The sequence below is a fragment of the Lissotriton vulgaris genome, chromosome 7 (genome assembly GCF_964263255.1).
Source record: "Lissotriton vulgaris chromosome 7, aLisVul1.2, whole genome shotgun sequence".
NCBI classification, from domain to species: Eukaryota; Metazoa; Chordata; class Amphibia; order Caudata; family Salamandridae; genus Lissotriton; species Lissotriton vulgaris.
In genome coordinates this window covers 36,188,038-36,207,249 of record NC_141695.1, presented here as the reverse complement: position 1 = coordinate 36,207,249, position 19,212 = coordinate 36,188,038, and the positions used below count along the sequence as shown (strand labels likewise).

General features: G+C 44.9%; 1 protein-coding gene across 1 annotated transcript in view; it reads left to right on the top strand.

Moving 5' to 3' along the window:
- The window catches only part of LOC147700623 (NKG2-C type II integral membrane protein-like), a 43,433-nt gene extending 24,573 nt beyond the window's left edge, over positions 1-18,860 (top strand). The window contains exons 3-4 of the mRNA XM_086929144.1: positions 7,726-7,919; positions 18,753-18,860. Of these exons, the coding sequence (XP_086785270.1) occupies positions 7,726-7,919; positions 18,753-18,860 (302 nt within the window). The remainder of the gene's footprint in view (positions 1-7,725; positions 7,920-18,752) is intronic.
- The last annotated feature ends 352 nt before the right edge of the window (positions 18,861-19,212 follow it).

Genomic DNA, 19,212 nt, shown 5'->3' with positions numbered 1-19,212 from the left:
TGGAATGCACCCAGCGCTTCCTGTTGGTAACTCGCACAGCCGTTCGAGTTGCGAGTAGCACCTGCTCGGGGCCACGCCACCTCTGCTCCAAGCTGCTTGTTCTCTCAAAGGATCGGACCATCACATGGTCGCCAGGACGAAGATTGTGAGCCTCTCCAATGGAATTGTCGGGGAGCGCTTCTCGAACCTGTTGATGAATAGAAAGTAAATCATTTGTTAATTGTGCCAAATAATCGTTCATCATTATACAAGGCACATCATGTAACAATCGAGGCTTAGGAACTCCCCATATATTCATAGGCCTTCCAAACACCACTTCATAAGGTGTGAGGCCAGTTCGAGAATGGGGCACTGATCTGATAGATAGCAATGCCAGAGGCAGAGCATCCGGCCATTTCAAAGACGTGGATGCCACAATCTTTGCTAGCTTTAATTTCAGAGTAGCATTATACCTTTCCACGAGACCTGCTGATTGCGGATATGAAATACAGCATGAAAGGTCTTTAATCGAATCAGCCAAACCGGCACTGTACGACAACTCGAACGAGCAGGATCTCAGTCGAGGACCGGCGCCACCTGGAAGGTCAGATCAGAAGGAAAGGAAGAAAACACCGTGGGTGCCAAGACTCGGGTCACTCAGTGGCAGCGTACGCGTCCATGGCGAGTTTCCAATCCTTCGTCACGACCTCTCCTTTGGGCATCCGAGTCGCCGAGGAGTCCCTTCGTTCGCCAATTTGTGGTATTGGGTTCTCCAGGCCTACATATTCCGCAAAACCCGCTACACCATAAAAAGATGTTGGCACGGAAACTGGAAAATGCAAAAGACAAGTTTATTAAGACCCCATGGGGTGGTGGTACATTCCTACAGCACCCTTCGGCAATGCAAGAAGTATCACACCGAACATCGGTGTGAGCCCTCTTTTATACAGTTTTACAGTAATAAAAAGTGTAGGCGGAACACATTTAGAGGATTCAACTGCGCATGCGCGAGCTTGACCAACACTAAAAATAGCCTGTTGCTGGGCAGATTCATGTGGTCAGTGGTACAGAGAAAGGACAAGAGGGTATGCTGGCCACGAGGCGACGCATTCATATAAAATGGCCGCCAGTGCATTCAAAATGGCTCCTGAACACCATAGTCAAGATAAGGGGAAATACGTGTAGCAAAGCTTAACGCTAACCCGATCACCGTCAAATTACGACACACCGAGCACACCAGGTGCCGCCTGACGAAGGTAGGCATATCTGCCATTCCAAGTGTGATGTAATTGCGTCCACGCGCACGGCAGCAGGAGTCTCCTCCTCTACTGCGCACCACTTTTTGAAGTCAATGAGGCCTGCGGCTGCAGTGGAGTGGTGCCAAGTACCTCAGCAGCCTGGCATCCCTGCCATTGTAGAGTGCAGCCAAGTGAGAATGCAGCCAGGCAATTCACTCTAGTCCTCTCCACTTGTGATTCGCTACCACCGTGCGTCGCAGCTTGGCCTGTCCTTTACGCTCCTTCACAATCAATCTGTGCTCGCTGATAATCAGCGAGGAGTGACTGGCACAGCACAGCCCCTGGCAATTACCGGTGTAAAATAAATAAATAAAGTGGTTGGTATTTGCAGAAAGCTCAGCTGGGGGCATCACACCCACCACATGTGGACCCCTGAGCCAGCAATGTGCTGCCACCACGAGTGAAACTACAGCGTGTGATTAGGAGGGCAGTGACATCAACAATGCATTGATGGGGTAAGTGTTACTGAGCACAAGTTACATAATACACAATCACAATACATTCATTTTTAAAGCTATTCACCCCGTTTTTTATCTCTCTAGGTTTCAGTTTCCTTCTTCGTACTGCTTTATACCTCCTATAACCTGGATTGTTCTTTCTTGTGTCACTACTTACCTGACTACCTACATTTCTTGAGTCACTACTTACCTGACTACCTACATGTTTAATTCACTACCCTTTCCTGTTCATCTTACATGCTTGTGTATAACGCTCTGATACCCTGATGAGTCATGTTCATGCTGTATAAAACCTTTCTAAGAAGATAAAAATACATACATTCTTCAGGGAGGGCTGGGGCCCCGTATCTGCCCATGCTATGTCTGTGTACTTGTGTGTGCACCCACTGTTGCTGTGAACGTGCATGCCGATGAGTTCTGTGAGTACTTACATCGACACCCATGTTGGTTGTTCCTAGGTATGTACTTATCATGTCTGTGTGTGTTTGTACGCTTCTGGTGTGTGCTGGTAGGATCTCTCCCTGCCTGCAGGTGGTGTGTGCCTTGGGATCTCTCTCTTCCTGTGAGTGGTGTGTGCCTTGGGATCTCTTCCTGTGAGTGGTGTGTGCCTTGGGATCTCTTATCCTGTGAGTGTTTTGTGCCCTGGGATCTCTCTCCTCCTGTGAGTGGTGTGTGCCTTGTGATCTTTCTCTGCCCGTGAGTGGTGTGTGCCTTTGGGATCTCTCGCTCTGCCTGTGAGTGGTGTGTGCCTCGGGATCTCTCTATTCCTGTGAGTAGTGTGTTCCTTGGGATCTCTCTTCCTGTGAGTGGTGTGTGCCTTGGGATCTCTCTCTCTCTTCCTGTGAGTGGTGTGTGCCTTTGGATCTGTCTCTCTCTCTTCCTGTGAGTGGTGTGTGCCTTTGGATCTGTCTCTCTCTCTTCCTGTGAGTGGTGTGTGCCTTGAGATCTCTCTCTGCCTGTGAAGTTGTTGTGTGTGCCTTTGGATCTCTCTCTCTCTCTCTTCCTGTGAGTGGCGTGTGCCTTGGGATCTCTCTCTCTCTCTCTTCCTGTGAGTGGTGTGTTACTTGGGATCTCTCTCTTCCTGTGAGTGGTGTGTGCCTTGGGATCTCTCTTCCTGTGAGTGGTGTGTGCCTTGAGATCTCTCTCTCTCTCTTCCTGTGAGTGGTGTGTGCCTTGTGATCTCTCTCTGCCCGTGAGTGGTGTGTGCCTTTGGGATCTCTCTCTCTGCCTGTGAGTGGTGTGTGCCTTGGGATCTCTCTCTGCCTGTGAGTTGTGGTTTGTGCCTTGGGATCTCTCCCTCTCTTCTTGTGAGTGGTGTGTGCCTTGGAATCTCTCTCTTTCTGTGAGTGGCTATCTTCCTGTGAGTGGTGTGTGCCTTGGGATCTCACTCTCTATCTTCCTGTGAGTGGTGTGTGCGTTGGGATCTCTTTCTTCCTGTGAGTGGTGTGTGCCTTGGGATCTCTCTTCCTGTGAGTGGTGTGTGCCCCAGGATCTCTCTCTGCCTGTGAGTCGTGGTGTGTGCCTTTGGATCTCTCTCTCTCTCTTCCTGTGTGTGGTGTTTGCCTTGGGATCTCTCTCGCTTTCTGTGAGTGGTGTGTGCCTTGGGATCTCACTCTTCCTGTGAGTGGTGTGTGCCTTGGGATCTCACTCTTCCTGTGAGTGGTGTGTGCCTTCGGATCTCTCTTCCTGTGAGTGGTGTGTGCCTTAGGATCTCTCTTCCTGTGAGTGGTGTGTGCCCCGGGATCTTTCTCTTCCTGTGAGTGGTGTGTACCTTTGGATCTCTCTCTCTCTTCCTGTGAGTGGTGTGTGCCTTGGGATCTCTCTCTGCATGTGAGTTGTGAGTACTACTCCGGTCATTTATGCCGTAACAATCAGCTGAGCAGCGGGTGCAGTGGCACCGAGTCCCAGAGGCCAAAGAGACCATTCAACCCTTATAACGTCTTTATTTCACTGCAGAAACAGAGGCCATGGTGTATTCCGTGCTTGCACAAGGGTGCTTGACCCTCTTGGTGCGAGCTGGGGCCCTCTCAGTCCGCCCCTCCGCTGCAGCTTTGAGCTCTGTGCTCGGGAGGGGTCACACCGCTAACAATAGATGGAGTTTCCCCCTCCTCATCCTCCAGGCCTAGTCCCTCCAACCGCATCGTTTGGGCCTGGAGTTCCCTCCCCCTACTCTCTTTCAGCACACATACAAATCATGGAGGATATTGATAACCATTCAGTGGGGGCACTGGATCTGAGGTGGTGCGGGTCTGCTGTTAAATCCATGCCTGCACTTCCTGTATGCAGGCTGTACAGTGCAGGCACAGGCTGGCTGCAAACGGTACGGACAGGTAGTGTGTGTTCATAGTGCACACACAAGCTGCAGGTCCAGTCTGTGCACACTAGGCTCCGAGTATATGGCCCACACAACGTGTGCAGTGTGTACTCATCAGTAATAAGTCTAGGGCAGTGTGTACGCTAGTCCTTGACTGACTGTACGTGTGCACGAGCGATCCGTGCAGCGCACGCACGATGATCACGCTTTCACTTCACTGGTTATTTGAACTGCAAGGATTTAAGTGTGTGTGGTGCGAGGTTTAAGTTCCATCTTTTGTGTTCTCTGTGAGTGCAGGCAGTGCACACGGAGCAGGCAGACCTTGCAGTGCACAGAGTGCGCTCTGCAGTTATTTGCGCACCGCACTCAGGCACGGACGGTCGCTGAGCCCTGCGGTGGTGGCAGACCGAGGCAGCCGGGGAGGGTGGACGGAGCTCGGGAGACGGGCGGCGGGTTAGCACAGATCCAGGGCGGCAGCTGCGAGTTCCCCCGTCAGACCGCAGCGCGGCGCCCACTCCCCAGCTGGGTCCTCCGGAGATGGGCAGAGCGGCGGCTGTGGATCCCATCCGGCCAGCAGAAGCGGCGCATCCCACCCCGGAGAAGCTCCCGGACCAGCAGCGGAGAGGATCCGGTGAAGTCTGTGGTTAGGCGGCTGGCAGGCAGCTCGGCGGCAACCTGCCTGCTCCTGGTTCGATGGCAGGGCAGCGCAGCTCCCTCCGACCCGCGGCATGATCCCGCCTGAAGCCTCGGAGCGGCAGAACCGCGACAAACTAAGGATGAACCTGAATAAGGATCCGCTGCCTTCTGGGCGCTAGCAGGGAGCGGGCCACGTCACTCGCGCCGGCCGGCCCAGGATGCACACCCGGGCGCGAAACCGAAACCGCGTAGGGAGCGCACAAGACGCCCCTACTTCCAATTCAATCTCTAGAAAACACTCACTGGAAAATTTGTCAATTGAGCAATAAAGTTGTGGTTATTCCTTATTTTCTAGTACATCACATGTGGATGTACTAGAAAATAAGGAATAACCACAACTTTATTCATACATGTTAATGGTGAAAAGGCTTGCAGGTAAGCCTGGTAATCATATATGTTGTTAACGCAAAGAATAGAGTGATAATGTAACATTTATATGCCAGAATGTTGACAGTTTCCCTATATACCTCCACAGGATCCATGCCAACCTGTTTTTATGAAATACTATTTTTAGAACATATGCTGCTCAATTGACACATTTTCCGGTGAGTTTTTTCTAGAGATGGAATTGGAAGTAGGGGCAAGCAGTATGCATTGATTGGCATACTGCTAGCTTGACTTATTAAATCAATAGGACATGCGGTATCTAGGTAGCATGCCTTTGGGTACATGAGAACTCTAGGCAAATTTATGGGTGTGTTGGTGAAGGTGGGGTTTGCCCTCCGCGCGATAACTTGTAGCAGAACAATTAAAAACTGGAGTGTCAACTCTCCTTGTGCGAGGTGCGCATTTAAACCATGCTGGTGGTGGTGGCACAGTGACACTTATGTGTTAGACCTATGTAAATAGAAAATGAGAAATCGAAGGTGTACCATGGATTATGATTCTGATATGGGACTATCTTTTGTATATAAATTACAGCCTTGAAAAAGCCCGCGAAGGGCGAAACACGCGTCAGCTGTGACAAGATAAAGGACTAATAAAAGAATATTGTGTACTATTGGACATTGTGCGTTTTCCATTTTGGATTGAGAGAACATTGGTTGTACGACAACAAGAGACTTAGGATCAACGAGGCTGACTGCCCACTGGATAATAGTGACTCAATGAGATGTGCACTGATGTTTTTGGGACCAGTATTTTATGATAATGCAAAGAACAACCATCAGAACTGATTACCTCTAGCATGTGATGCCAGTATTATAATGCTATGACATCAACCACCTCCCGTATGCCACTACCTTGTCACAGATGCCTGTCATGCTTAAAATTGCCTCCAGTATGTTAGTGCCTGCATGGTCCACCAGGGACTTTATTTCTTGTTTTGGTGCCAGAGTTGGATTAGATGTTAAAGGAACGTAATTATTCTCATCGGCAAGTAATCTACGGCACTCTGCTTGATAGGCTATCTTGTCCTGAACTACTATTCCCCCACCTTTGTCTGCCTGTTTTATAATGATATCACAATTTCTCACTCTCCAAGGCCAGGTTCTCACCCTTACTCATGTTGAAGAAGGGTTGTTTTACTTCCAAGTTCTCAATGTCATCAAAAACAGCTTGTTCGAATGCTAATACCTCCACAGAGATAGTGTGGGGGTAGGTGCGTACGTAGATGTTAAACCTAAGCCCGTCTCGCATTGATCTTGGTTTTCTACTCTGTCGCCTTGTTTTTTGAAGGAAGCTTTAATATTTTAAAGGAAAAAAATGTATCCAATTTTACTGTAGGGATAAAGCCTAGTCCCTATTCAGAACCCCTGCTTCTATTATGGAAAGGGGTCTAGAGGCTAGGTTGGTAATTAAACCCTGCTGTTGCTTGTCCCTGCCTATGGCTCCCATGTTTTGCTCCTCGTGTAATTACCCACTGGATTCTCCTCCTCCCAGTGTACCTGGTTTTGTCCCTTTCTTCTGCCCCGGCCTAAAAAAGGCGGCCTGAATGTGTTTTGTGGGAATAGGGGTTGTGGAAATGATGGTTGTCATCCATACATTGGATAGTGTTGGTGTGGATTAAAAGGACCTTGAAACCCCCCCATCATCTGGGCATTGTATGCGGGCCACGTGTTTTGGGGTCTTTTTTTACCTCTTTGTCTGAACCTTCCAGTGCATGTGCTAGAGCCACAACTGGCTTAGGAATCAACACTCAAGGCATCTGAATACCTATCAGTTCTCACCGAAGATGTGTAATCGGGGTCTGAGTAGGGGTACGCTTTTACGTAAGAAAAACATTTAAGGTCTTTCTGAAGTTTTTGGACTTTCTGCTGGGTTCGTTTGTCCTTGTATTCATGAATTTCCTTATTAAGATCGTCTAGTTTCTTCTTGTAACCAGTGATCGTGGTTTTAATATGACTTTCTGTCAATTGTGTTTCTACCAGCATGATCTCTGATAGTCTCAGTGCTGTCTTGTTGATCAGGACAATCCAGTCGTGTGTACAGTGCCACACGATCTGGGCCCAGTCCTTACTGAACACTGGATTGTCAAAGTAGATCCGTGGAGCATTTGTAACAAGTAAACCCTTAGGTGCAGTGTTGTTCCTCAAATACTGTTTGAGAATAGTTCCATGTAATATTGTCCTGATCCTATTCCTTTTCATTTCCTTTACCTTGTCCCAATCATTTCTGTGAGATATTGCTTGTTCTATGCTTGCATCTGCAAATAGGGAGAGATCTCCCAAGATAGCATTCGGCTATTCGGGTGGGACCCCAATGATGAAGCATGTCACCAAATAGGTTTGTGAGTGAGGGGTCTTCCTAAAAAAGGGAAAATCATTTCCTTTTGGTGTCCTCTTTGTATCTTGCTGATCTATTTTGTTATCATCGGGGTATACTCCTCCATTTGTTTATGATAAATATAAATTTCCCCCAGGCCTAGTAAAAACAATCCTTGAATGGAGTACATCTTGAGGTGTTGCTAATACAGAAGACTTAGTATAAAAATAAATTCAGTGCATTGAAAATAATGAATATATTTTTTGGTGTTTTTCAGTGTGGTTCCCATTTTTCCGTCAAGGCCATCATGAAATATCTTGTCCTGTCCGACCTCACTGTCCCGACTACTCTGTCCATTTCAAAGAGAAGTGTTACTACCTAAATGAAACACGAGAGGACTGGCACACAAGCAACAACTCCTGCTCCCTCAACAACGGCTCTCTAGCTGTGTTCAAGTCACCAAAGGACCTGGTAATAATTAATCTTTTTCTTTTATACACTAGGAAATAGAAGGGTTAATAGAGAACACAATTCTTTTCTAATCAGCAAGGAATCGCTGCTCAATTTCAGGGTATTTCAAGTCACCTTATCTAGTCCTATAGTCGGTTATAACCGTCAGCATCATTTGAGGCTTTGTCTTTAAAATCAATATTGGGCAACATGTCCCCCATGTAATATATGCTATATCCTTCTATCAGACCTAACTGCAGTATGCTACTATATCATTTATGTAGTTCTGCATACTGCCATTGTGACCTCTAAGTGTTTCAATGATCAAATCCTTTCAACTTTACTGTCTGAAACTATGTGAGAATCGCATCTGCAGTGTTCTGTCAGCGCACCTCAGTCAACAAGTCCAACATGCATTGGTATTTGTGTATATATTAAGCATCTTCATTAGACACGCTGCTCATGGATTCCCAATGTATTGTGAACATAAGGCTGGACATTTAAAGTGTGTCTAGGTCATAAAACATTGGTAGGTAAAAGAGAGGGAGAATAGTGGACAAGCCAATAGCAGGCCACATATGAGACACTGAACCCCTTAAAAGGAAAAAACAGAAGCCCCTCTGAATGTCCCATATGTACACTCACCAAAAGTAGTTCCTGCTGCAATTTCAGAGGGCTAGTTTTGCAATGACTGAGAGGAATGCGTGATTACAAGTGCACCCCTGGTGCAGCAGAAAGCGTGTCCAGTGATCAACAAACAATTGCTCGCTGTTCCCTTCTATATGCAGTTTATGTGCATGTGTTGCACTGTGTGTCCCAGTGTTCTTGGCTGTAGGATCTTTGCATGTTTGCTTGGCTTCGTGATGTAGGGTGAAGGATCCCATGCACTCAGTAGTAGGAACTTCCATTCTGGGCAGCCAGCCATGCCCAGACCTAATCACACAGAACCACAGTAACTGATCTTGTCCCCCCAGACACCCTCCTTAAGATAGTGCTTTGGTGGACTAAACCGAGAAAGGACCCCTCATTACTGTCTCATCTTAGCACACTGTATTCAGTAGTGATTAATTTGTAAAATAATGAGTTCCGATGCCCTGCACCTGCAACCACGAGCTCAAATAAAGCACAGTGTGGTTTAGTTACTAAAACCCATTGCGCTCTATAATCTGTGGGAAAAGGTGTTGGTGCTGCGGTCAAGTGATGTGCAGACTGATGTAGGACTAAAGCTTAAATCATCTGAGACCAGATTGTATGTATGTCATAGTGTCTAGCGCCTTCTCCTATCGCAGTGGGGTGCCATTGTTAGACCTGGCTTCCTTCGTATGACTGTTCCCTTAACCTTTTGCCTTCAATACTACTGGTTTGCTTATTTTCTTTTTGCATGTCCTTAGTACTCTGCACACTTTACCATTGCCAACTAGTGCTTTTTTTTATTTATGTATTTAATTATATTTTTTCACAAAGCAGAATCTCAAACAGAGTTACAAAAGAAAAGAAGATTCAAGGCCCCCCCAGCCCCCCCACCCTCCCCCCATCTCTCATATGTATTGGTGATCAATGATACAGGTACAAATAAACATACACAATGAGGAAAAAATAGTAACAAATAATATCATAAAAAAGAAATATGGCAAAGAAGGTATTATGGGTATCTGATAATCCTTTTATGTCTCGGAGTCCCCTTGTCCTTGTTGATCAATCCATTTAGAAAATACTCCCCAGATTTCAATCCCCATCCTCCTTTTCCTTCGTCCTTTCTTGGCATATACAGACTTTTCTAAATGGTATGTAGCGACTAATCTAGCCAGCCATTGTGCATAGGAGAGAGATTCAGAATCTAGCCAGCCGGAGGAGATACATATCCTCCATATTGCCATTGCAACAAACATCAACCCTTCCTCCTTTACTCTTAAAGAGTCAGATTGTGTTCCTAAAAGAATGGTCTTGGGGTTTAGGAGCATTGATTGGTTAGTTATTTCGCAGAGTAAATTCTGTATTCTGAGTAGGGTGGAATTGATAGTTGGACCTGTTGCAAATATGTGTATAGAGTCTGCCCCTAATGTTCCTCTCCCAGATCCCCATTTAATGATTTTGCTAGGTGTCATATACAAAAAGAATATAGTTTTGAAATGTTGTGCTTGGAGTTTAGCAGAAATTAAGATATGTTGTGATAATCGCAGGGAATTGTAAAATATACTTTTGGGGGAATCAATTTTAACATGCCATTTGGTAGTAATGGTTTCTAAGTCATCTGGGGTTTCCTTATTTATTATTTGATAGATAGTCCCAATGCATACAGAGGTTACATTCCGGAGGGTGTTCATAAGCTCAACCTCAGCAAATCCGTTGGCGCCTCCCACCTTTCTTGCTAAGTAGTCGCGAATGGCCATGTATTTAAATAATACTTGACTTTTTAGTTTAAATCTCGTCTGTAAATTTGAAAAGGATTCGATCCCCCTGTTTCTTATAAAATCTCCTAGTTTTATTATCCCTGCTCTGTGCCATTCAGATAAATAAGATTAACTAAATATAGCAGGTAAGTTGTTGTTGTTAGTTATTGGGGAATAAAAATTATATCTGCCGAGTCCCAAAATTCTCCGGACATAGCGAAAAACTCTGTAAGAATTCATTAACCTCTTAAATTTAACGCAATTGTAGTATCCATAAGCTGTTTCTCGTAGTAGGCAGCCCCAATATTGTTCCCCTACCAGAGACCGAAAGGGTGAGAGTAAAGACGGTTCGATTCCAAAGGTGGAATCTCTTAGCAGAACTGATCTATATTGCAGGACCGCCGCCCAGTAATATAAGGTAATGTTAGGATAAGCCCATCCCCCTTTGTCTTTTGGTAATGTGAGATGTTTTAATGCACGTCTGGGCTGAGCGTATGCCCAAATGAATTGAGTAAAAATTTGTTGGAATTTAAGTAAGTCTTTTTTACTAAACTCAAGGGGGATGCAAAGACAAAGATGAAGTAATTTGGGAAAATAAATCATTTTAATGACATTGCACCTACCGACCAACGTTAGATGTAAATTATCGATTTGTTTTAGTGTCTTCTTCATCTGGACAGCAAGGGGAGCCAAATTAAGTGCGACTATTTCCTCCAGTCTAGGTAAAACTAGTACACCCAAGTATTTAGCCTCTGGTACAACTCTGGTGTCAGTCCAGATGATTTAACTATTTATTAGTATCTGTGTTATGTTTTTATTTAGGGCGTATCCAGATAATCTCCCAAATTTGAGGGCTTCCTCCTCTAATGCCAGTATGGAATTGACAGGGTCTGGAGTGGTAATAGCAAGGTTGTCAGCGTAAGCCAAGATTTTTACAGCTGTTTTGAAAGTATGTTACTGGAGAAATGTTGTGATTTTTCTCTATTTGTTTGATGAGGGGATCTAGGTAAAGGGCGAACAATAATGGGAGAGCAGGGGCATCCCTGCCTGGTGCCTCGTGATATTTTAAAGGGTTCCATCAATTGTCCATTTATGGTAACACTAGCAGTTGGATTATGATAAAGTGCCTGCATAAATCTACCACCGAACCCCATACTGTCCATTACCCTCCAAAGAAATCGCCATGAGACCCGGTCAAAAGCCTTCTCGGCATCGAGTAATATAAGTGACATAGTGTCTTCGGCTACTTGGGCAGCATCAAACAGATTAATAACTCTCCTGACATGTTCCGTAGTCCCTTTCTTAGGTATAAAACCGTGTTGCCATTTTGAGACAAGGGATTCCACTATTCGGGATATTCTGGAGGCTAATACCTTAGAGAATATTTTGGAATCACAGTTGATAAGAGTTATTGGTCTATAAGAACTCATTTCTAGTGGGAATTTATCCTTTTTAGGAAAGATAGAAATCCTAGCACTGGACCAAGAGGCTGGAGGCGAGGTGCCATTGAAGATGGAAGTAATTACCTCTGTAAATAGAGCCTTGATTTGACTGGCAAATATTTTTAAAAAACTCAACGGGGATGCCATCAGGTCCAGAAGCCTTCCCATCTGGGAGGCTATTAAGGGCATCCAGGATTTCTTCCCATGTAGGAGTAAGATCTAATAGTTCGCTATCTCCTAGGCTCAATTTGCTTAATTCTATCGCTGAGGTATTCAGAAATCTCTCTGTCTAAAGCGTCGGCTGTGCAACAGATTTCTTCCTTGTGTAGCCTAACATAAAACTCCTGAAACTCACGCTGAATATAGCTAGGATCCGTAACCTCTGCTCCTGAAGCAAGTCTGATTTTGTGGATTTCACTAGAAGTAGTTTGTTGTCTTGTCCTGACAGCTAAATGATGTCCAATGTACACTACACTCATACGTCTTCTCCCTTGCTGCTGCCCACTTAGCCGCAATTTTGCCCATAAACACCGCCCCTATTTCTGCCCGAACCAAAATTGCTTCTTGTTGAATTGGTTGACAATCTAGCCCTGCGTGTATTGTTTGGGTCAGCTTTATTTCAGTTTTTCTTAATTTTTCTTGGAGATATTTGATCTGGGTTTTTTCTGCTCTATTTTTTTGTACAGAGAACCTAAGGGTCTCGCCTCTGATCCCTGCCTTTAGGGTATCCCAGACTGTCATTTGGGAAGCGGAGCCAATGTTTATCTCTAGGAACACCTGGATCCATCCTTGCATGTGATTTATATAGCTAGGGTCGTATAATAAAGCTTTTTCAAAACTCCATCTGGAAGCCTCTCTGGATTGCCCGAACTCCCTTATGGTAAGAATAATAGGGTTATGGTCAGACATAAAGCGGGGTGCGATATCTATAGTGAAGCTGGGGGCCAGTGATGCAGAAATGAAAAAAATAATCTAATCTGACCAGTACTTGGTGCGGGGCTGAATAAAAAGTGTATCCAGAAAGTGATGGGTTTTTGCTCGCCCAGCCATCCATCAGACCGTGAGTTTGAATGAGGTTAATTAAAGCTTGAAAGACTTGGGGTTTCCTTCCTTTATATCTCCAGGTTGTGTTGGCATCCCAATTGCTAGGTAAATGTATGTTAAAGTCTCCGCATAGGACTATCTGGGTGGGCCAATGTACTAACTCACTGGAAACTTGGTTAATGACCCCCGGATCATCAGCGTTACTACCATATAGTGAGCAGAGAGTGAAAGAGATGTTATTAGGGAGTTGAATCTGGGTGATGACCCACCTTCCTAGTGAATCTGCTTTGGTTCGTGGATTGCTAATAGCAAATTTTCTATCAGTTAAGATTCCTATACCCTTTGTCTTAGCTCCTTGCTTAGTAGCACCCACTACTTTAAACCCTAATGTATGTAGTAAGTGTGTTTCTGACTGTTCTACATGGATTTCCTGTAGGCATATGATGTTTCCCCCAAGTGTTCGTAGCCCCATCGCCACTTTGTCTCTTTGACGCGTCATTCAAACCACAAACATTGACAGAGACGATACGTAATGGTTCTATCCTAGCCATCTAAAGGATATGGCAGTACCCATCTACATACCATAAAGAAAAAAAGGACAAAACTAGTCAACAACATTTGAGGTATGTGTGTATGGTTAGTACCTGTATGTGTCTTTTGTGGCCCTACCCACCCTTCCCCCCGAGGCCCAGTACCCACCCACCCACTCCCCCCTTTGTGTGAGCAATCAGGCAAAGCCTGAATGATGGTGATCAGTCATAAGCCGCAACCGCCAACCATGCCAGGCGCCTAAGATAAGTGTGCTTGGTCATTCTCTCTCCAGACTAGATAGGAAGGAGGGGAGGGGCGGAGGGATTGCAATTGCGATCAAAGCTCCGCTGGAATGTTCTCTATCACCCCTGCTGATTGACCACTGTGAAGCTGGTCTATTCACAATTATACTTGGGCCTCAACATTCCATATCAGGTATTCTTGTATATGGCAGCCCACCTAGCCATAAGAAAGAGCAGAATTATGGTACTAGGAGACATGAATGTCCATTTTGACGATCAACTCGACAAAGAGGCAAAGGACATCAGGCAAGAGCTACAGTCCCTACAATTAGACCTAAAAAATTGTGCTCCTACCCATAAACTTGGTCATCTTTTGGACCCTGTTTTCGGGAACTGGACTGGAGTGAAAGTTCATTCACTCTTACCGGTACCCTGGTCCGATCACTCTCTAATTCCGTTCCATTTTCGGATATCGGAGCCTGAGATAAAAAAAGACAATGAACACCGTTACCAATGTCGAAAATGGAAAAACTTCTCACAAGAAACCTTTAATAAAATACTCAAGCTAGGAGGACCGCCAGGGGGCATGGACTGCGAAAGCGCATATAGTAGGTTAGAGGAACGTATTTTAACTGCCTTAGATAGCACTGCCCCTATACGTACTATTAAAATACCTAATAGCAGGAAGACCCCCCCCGTGGTTCACACCTGAGTTACAGGCTGCGAAATCCTCTTGCAAAAAATTAGAACGACAATGGCGCCTAAACTTCTGCCCTACAATCAAAATTCAATGCAAAAAAGCTCAAAAGGAATATAACATCAAAATACGTACTACTAAGGCCATGCATTATAAATCTCGCATCGGGGAAGCAGAGAACTCCTCTAAGGAGCTCTTCAAAATTTTTAAGGAGATCTCAGTGCTAACCAATGACAACACCACCCAAACCGACTCAGTGGAAACATGTAATAAAATCGCTAACTACTTTTCTGGAAAGATAAAAGATATTTATGCTACTTTCTCTGGTAATATGACATCTGGCCATGATTTTGTAGAAAGGGAAGGAGTAAGCTCTATGGAGATATGCTTACAATGTTTCTCGGTCCCCCCTCCAGAAATCCTCAATAGCATATGTAAAAGTATCAAGTCAGGCTCCCCTCGTGACTCTGCTCCTCCTAAGGTACTAGGAGAGAGCTTGACAGTACTGGAGCCGTTCTTTAGACATGTGCTCCAGGTCTCCTTTGCCTCGGCCAGACTCCCAGAAGTATGGAAGAAAGCAATTGTTCTCCCGATTAAAAAAAAAAAAAAGCCTAATGTGAGCCATGATACCCTTGAAAACCTACGTCCTATTTCCCTGTTACCCTATTTAGCGAAGGTGGCGGAGAAAGTAGCTAACATTCAGTTAGTGGCCCATCTGGAAACTAACAATCTCCTTCACGCTTCTCAGTCTGGATTTCAGCCTGGCTACTCCACGGAGACTGCCCTTTTGAGAGCGACTGAAACCTTACAACTAGGAGCAGATGCTGGACATACCATGGCACTCATTATGCTGGACCTCAGTGCCGCGCTTGACACTGTAGCACATTCCATCTTGCTACAGTGCCTAAACAAAGCCGGGGTCACTAAGTCGGCACTGGGCTGGCTGAAAGCGTTCCTTACTGATCGTAGCTTTCAGGTACAGCGGGGAGCTTTCTCCTCAGACCGCATAGCCTTAGAACAAGGGGTGCCTCAGGGCTTTGCCCTGAGCCCCACCTTGATCAACTTATACATGGCGCCTCTGGCAGATGTGGTGCAATCGTACGGTGTAGAATTAGTTTCATACGCCAACGATACCCAACTGCTAATCTTTCTATCCCAAGCTCCTACCACGGCAGCTGCCAACTTTAAGGCCTGTATGCAGGATCTAGCAGGTTGGATGAATCAACACTGCCTGAAGCTCAATGGCTCCAAAACGGAGGTACTGGTGATAGGATGGAATGATGCAAGCTGGACAAGAGACTGGTGGCCAACCTGTCTTGGCCCTCTGCCTACTCCATGTAAAGAAGATAAGAATTTGGGCATCTGGATTGATCCCAAATTATCTTATGATGGCCATATTCATAGGTTAGTGGGAAAATGCTTCGGGGTATTAAAGACTCTTAATCGCACCCTGGACCTACTTCCCTTAGAGGCTAGACGGACCATGACCCAAGCTTTAGTGACCTCCCCTATAGACTATGGCAATGTGCTATTCCTGGGAACCACTGAAAAAAATCTTAGGCGCCTGCAGGTACTTCAAAATACCGCAGCACGATTGGTCCTGAGACTACCCAAAAGAGCAGCATCCAAACCAACTCTCGCTGCTTTACATTGGCTACCTATAAAAAAAAGGATCCTATTCAAAGTGCTCTTAATGTGCTATAGGATTACATCGCACAAAGCTCCTCAGTATCTGGCGGACCTAGCCCTCACTTATGAGCCAAGTAGAGCACTTCGCTCTAAAGGGACTGGCCTACTAAAAATCCCCGTGTCCAAAAAGCCAGAATGGGAGGCCGCTCTTTTAGAGTGCTAGCAGCCAACAAATGGAATTTACTTCCAGCGAACATTAGGCTAGCAGACACTGAAACTAAGTTCAGAAAACTTCTAAAGACCTACCTGTACACCTTATAGATTCTGTTTTCGGTCACGGTAATGCCTCTCTCTCTCCACAGCGCGGGGACACGCCGAGATGGCGTCACCATACGCTCTACAAACTCCTTTATTATTATTATTATTATTATTATTATTATTAATCATTCCCCAGTTCCTTTCTTCCCTCTTCCCCCCCCCCTCCTTCCCCTAACTAGCTAGATCATAATTTAAGAGATACTAGAGGGTAAATGGGAAAGAAAAGGCCAAAGAGAGAGTAACCATTATCTTTAAGTGATTTTCTCTTTTTTTTTCCCCCCACCCTTATCTCTCTGTAAGATAGCAAATAGCATAGTTTTTTCCCCCCGTTTTTCAGTTTGCTCCTCTATGTCCCCTCTTGAGTCTGATCTCTTCCAGTTGCTCTTTAGCTTTAATCTCAGATGTAAAGACCTTGGTTGTGCCGTGTAGAATAACCTTTAACCTAGCCTGGTTCATAAGATACACCTCTGCACCTAGTTGTTGGAAGGGAGAGATCAACTGCTGCAGATGCCATCTGCGCTCAACAGTCTGATGGCAGAAATCCGGTTTGGGAAAAAAGGTAATTCCATGAGCCCCTTTTTTTGAGTTGGGGCGTGCCTTATCATAAACCAGTTGTCTCAGGAGGAAGTTGCCAAAGTAAACAAGGAAAACCCGGGGTTGTCCTTCAATCAAATTACCATTTTTGTATTTTTTTTTTGAAAGAAGGGAAACCTGTATGCTCGCTGTACTTCGTGGTCCCAATCCCATTCAGTATTTTCTGGGAAAGAGTCTTGCAGTAGTTTAACAATGAACTGTCTAGGGTCTTCCCCCTCCTTTCCTTCTGGAATCCCCAGCAGGCGCAGGTTATTCCGGCGTTGTCGGTTTTAATTTTCTTCGATTTTCGCCATTAGATCCATGAGGCAGGCAGAATTAGAGTCAGTGGCCTGTTTGGTTGCCGCTGCTTCAGTTTCCAGATGTTCGGTCCTAGCGTTGACCATGCCCACTCTCACACTGATGTCTGTACAGGTCTTATTCAGTCGTCTGAGTCCGCCCTGTAGTTTTTTCGCTGCGTTTTTAGATGCCCTGTTTTCACCTCTCACCTCCTCCTGAAAGTCTTTGATCGAGGCGAGAATGGCAGCAAGTGAGGGCTCCAGTGTCCCGCTATCTTTAGCTTGCAATCTTCTTGGTCTGTGTCCTTGTGGTATTGATTGCGATATGGTCGGTCCCTCTTCTTCTAAATGGTATGACATCTGCGAATCCGAATAATCCGATTTAAGCTGACTCCTCCGTTTGATCTTATTTCTTGGTTTTTTAGGACGAACAATTGTGTCAGTGTTATCGCGGGAAGCCTCGCTTTCCCCTTCACTGGAGCTGTTAGTATTGTCTTCATCTTCCTCAGTCTCCTCTTCCCCTGATGAACTCTGAGTACTGTCTGATACTGCATGACACATCTTCGACTCCGACCCTCTTAACGCTCTGCAAATGAGTATGTAAGATACTTTGTTCAGCTGGCCTGACTGGGTCCTGGTAGTCAGCCCGTGCTCTATTGTGGCCGGCCTGAAGTTCTGACTTTGTCCCAGGTCGGAGCGACCAGACATCTACAGTTGCCGCTTTGTGCTTTTTGGTGCTATTTTCACTTAAATTTTCAAATTTGCATATCTCCACTTCTACTGATTTTAATGTTTGTTTGTTTTAGTCTTATTTTATTTATAAAAAAATCACTGTTTCCTATTTGGCGTGGTATCCTTTCTGAGTGGTGTTTTCGGTTTTTTGCTGTTTGAATTATTGCACAGATACTTTATGCATTGCCTCTAAGTTAAGCCTGACTTCTCTGTACTAAGCTACCAGAAGGTTGAGCAAAGGGTAATTTAGGATTGGCTTTAGCCTCACCCTGACCAGGATTGTGGTTGCTGCTTGACCTACTAAACCAGCAGCCCAACTGCTTACAGCTACTATAGAGACACGCACCATCAACAACCTTACAAGGGTTGCATATACACAGTTGTGCTCTAGGGAAACCAAAAGGGTCTGGCTGCCTGACCTTTGTGTAGAGGAAGCATTAGTCAGTTAGGCACAAAATAAGAGGCTGAAAATTGGGTCTGAGCAAAACAATAATGCATCCATTCCGTCACAGTATTGTTTTACTACCTCTTTCAGAAGACCAGCGGGCATGTGGAGGGGAGTAGATTAGTGTAGCTTTCTTCGTGAAGTCATCATTTATCATTTGACTTCTAGCAAGACTGTTTTTTAAAAACAAGATCTTCAAACAGTCCTGTCGAATGGCCTCCTTCCGCATCGGCACCCTTGCAGTAGTGGCCAAAATTGCCAACTTGACACAGTTCTGGCAGCCAAATACAGCTGTGTGAATCTCCTTCCATCCCCAAGAACCTTCTCAAACAATTATCAAATTCTTGTTAATGCGCCAGTCGAAAGTGACCAGTTTTGCCCATTCAAGATCTGTGAGGTGTAGGAAAATATATTATTCTTTAAACTCATAGATTTAACTGTCATTAGAAACAATAGCTAACCCTAGCTCTAAAATGGTGCAATATTTAGATATTTTACATATTTTTCTTGTAAAGGAATTTTTGGTGGCGACATTTGCTCATGCTGTACCATGGATCGGCCTGTACAAGGAGAGGGGCGGGTACCTGTGGGTGGACAGCCAAGCCTTTAATGAGAGCACGTAAGTTTTCATTACTTTTGTTAAGAAACAAAGATAGTCAAAATGTTTTCAAATTCTCAACATGTTACATAATTTCACTGTTACTACAGGTCTACGCATTGGTTGTACCCATCAAGGACTACAGCTAGTCTTTTCATCATGCCTTTCATTGAATATGTATTGTAGAACTGTGCATGGGTATAAGTGACAGAATATCAGAAATATTGTGTGGCCAGAATATATATATATATATATATATATATATATATATATATATATATATATATATATATATATATATATATATATATATATATATATTTTTTTTTCTTCAAAAGAAGAATCCTGAGCCGCTGATTTCCAAGCAGGTAACGACC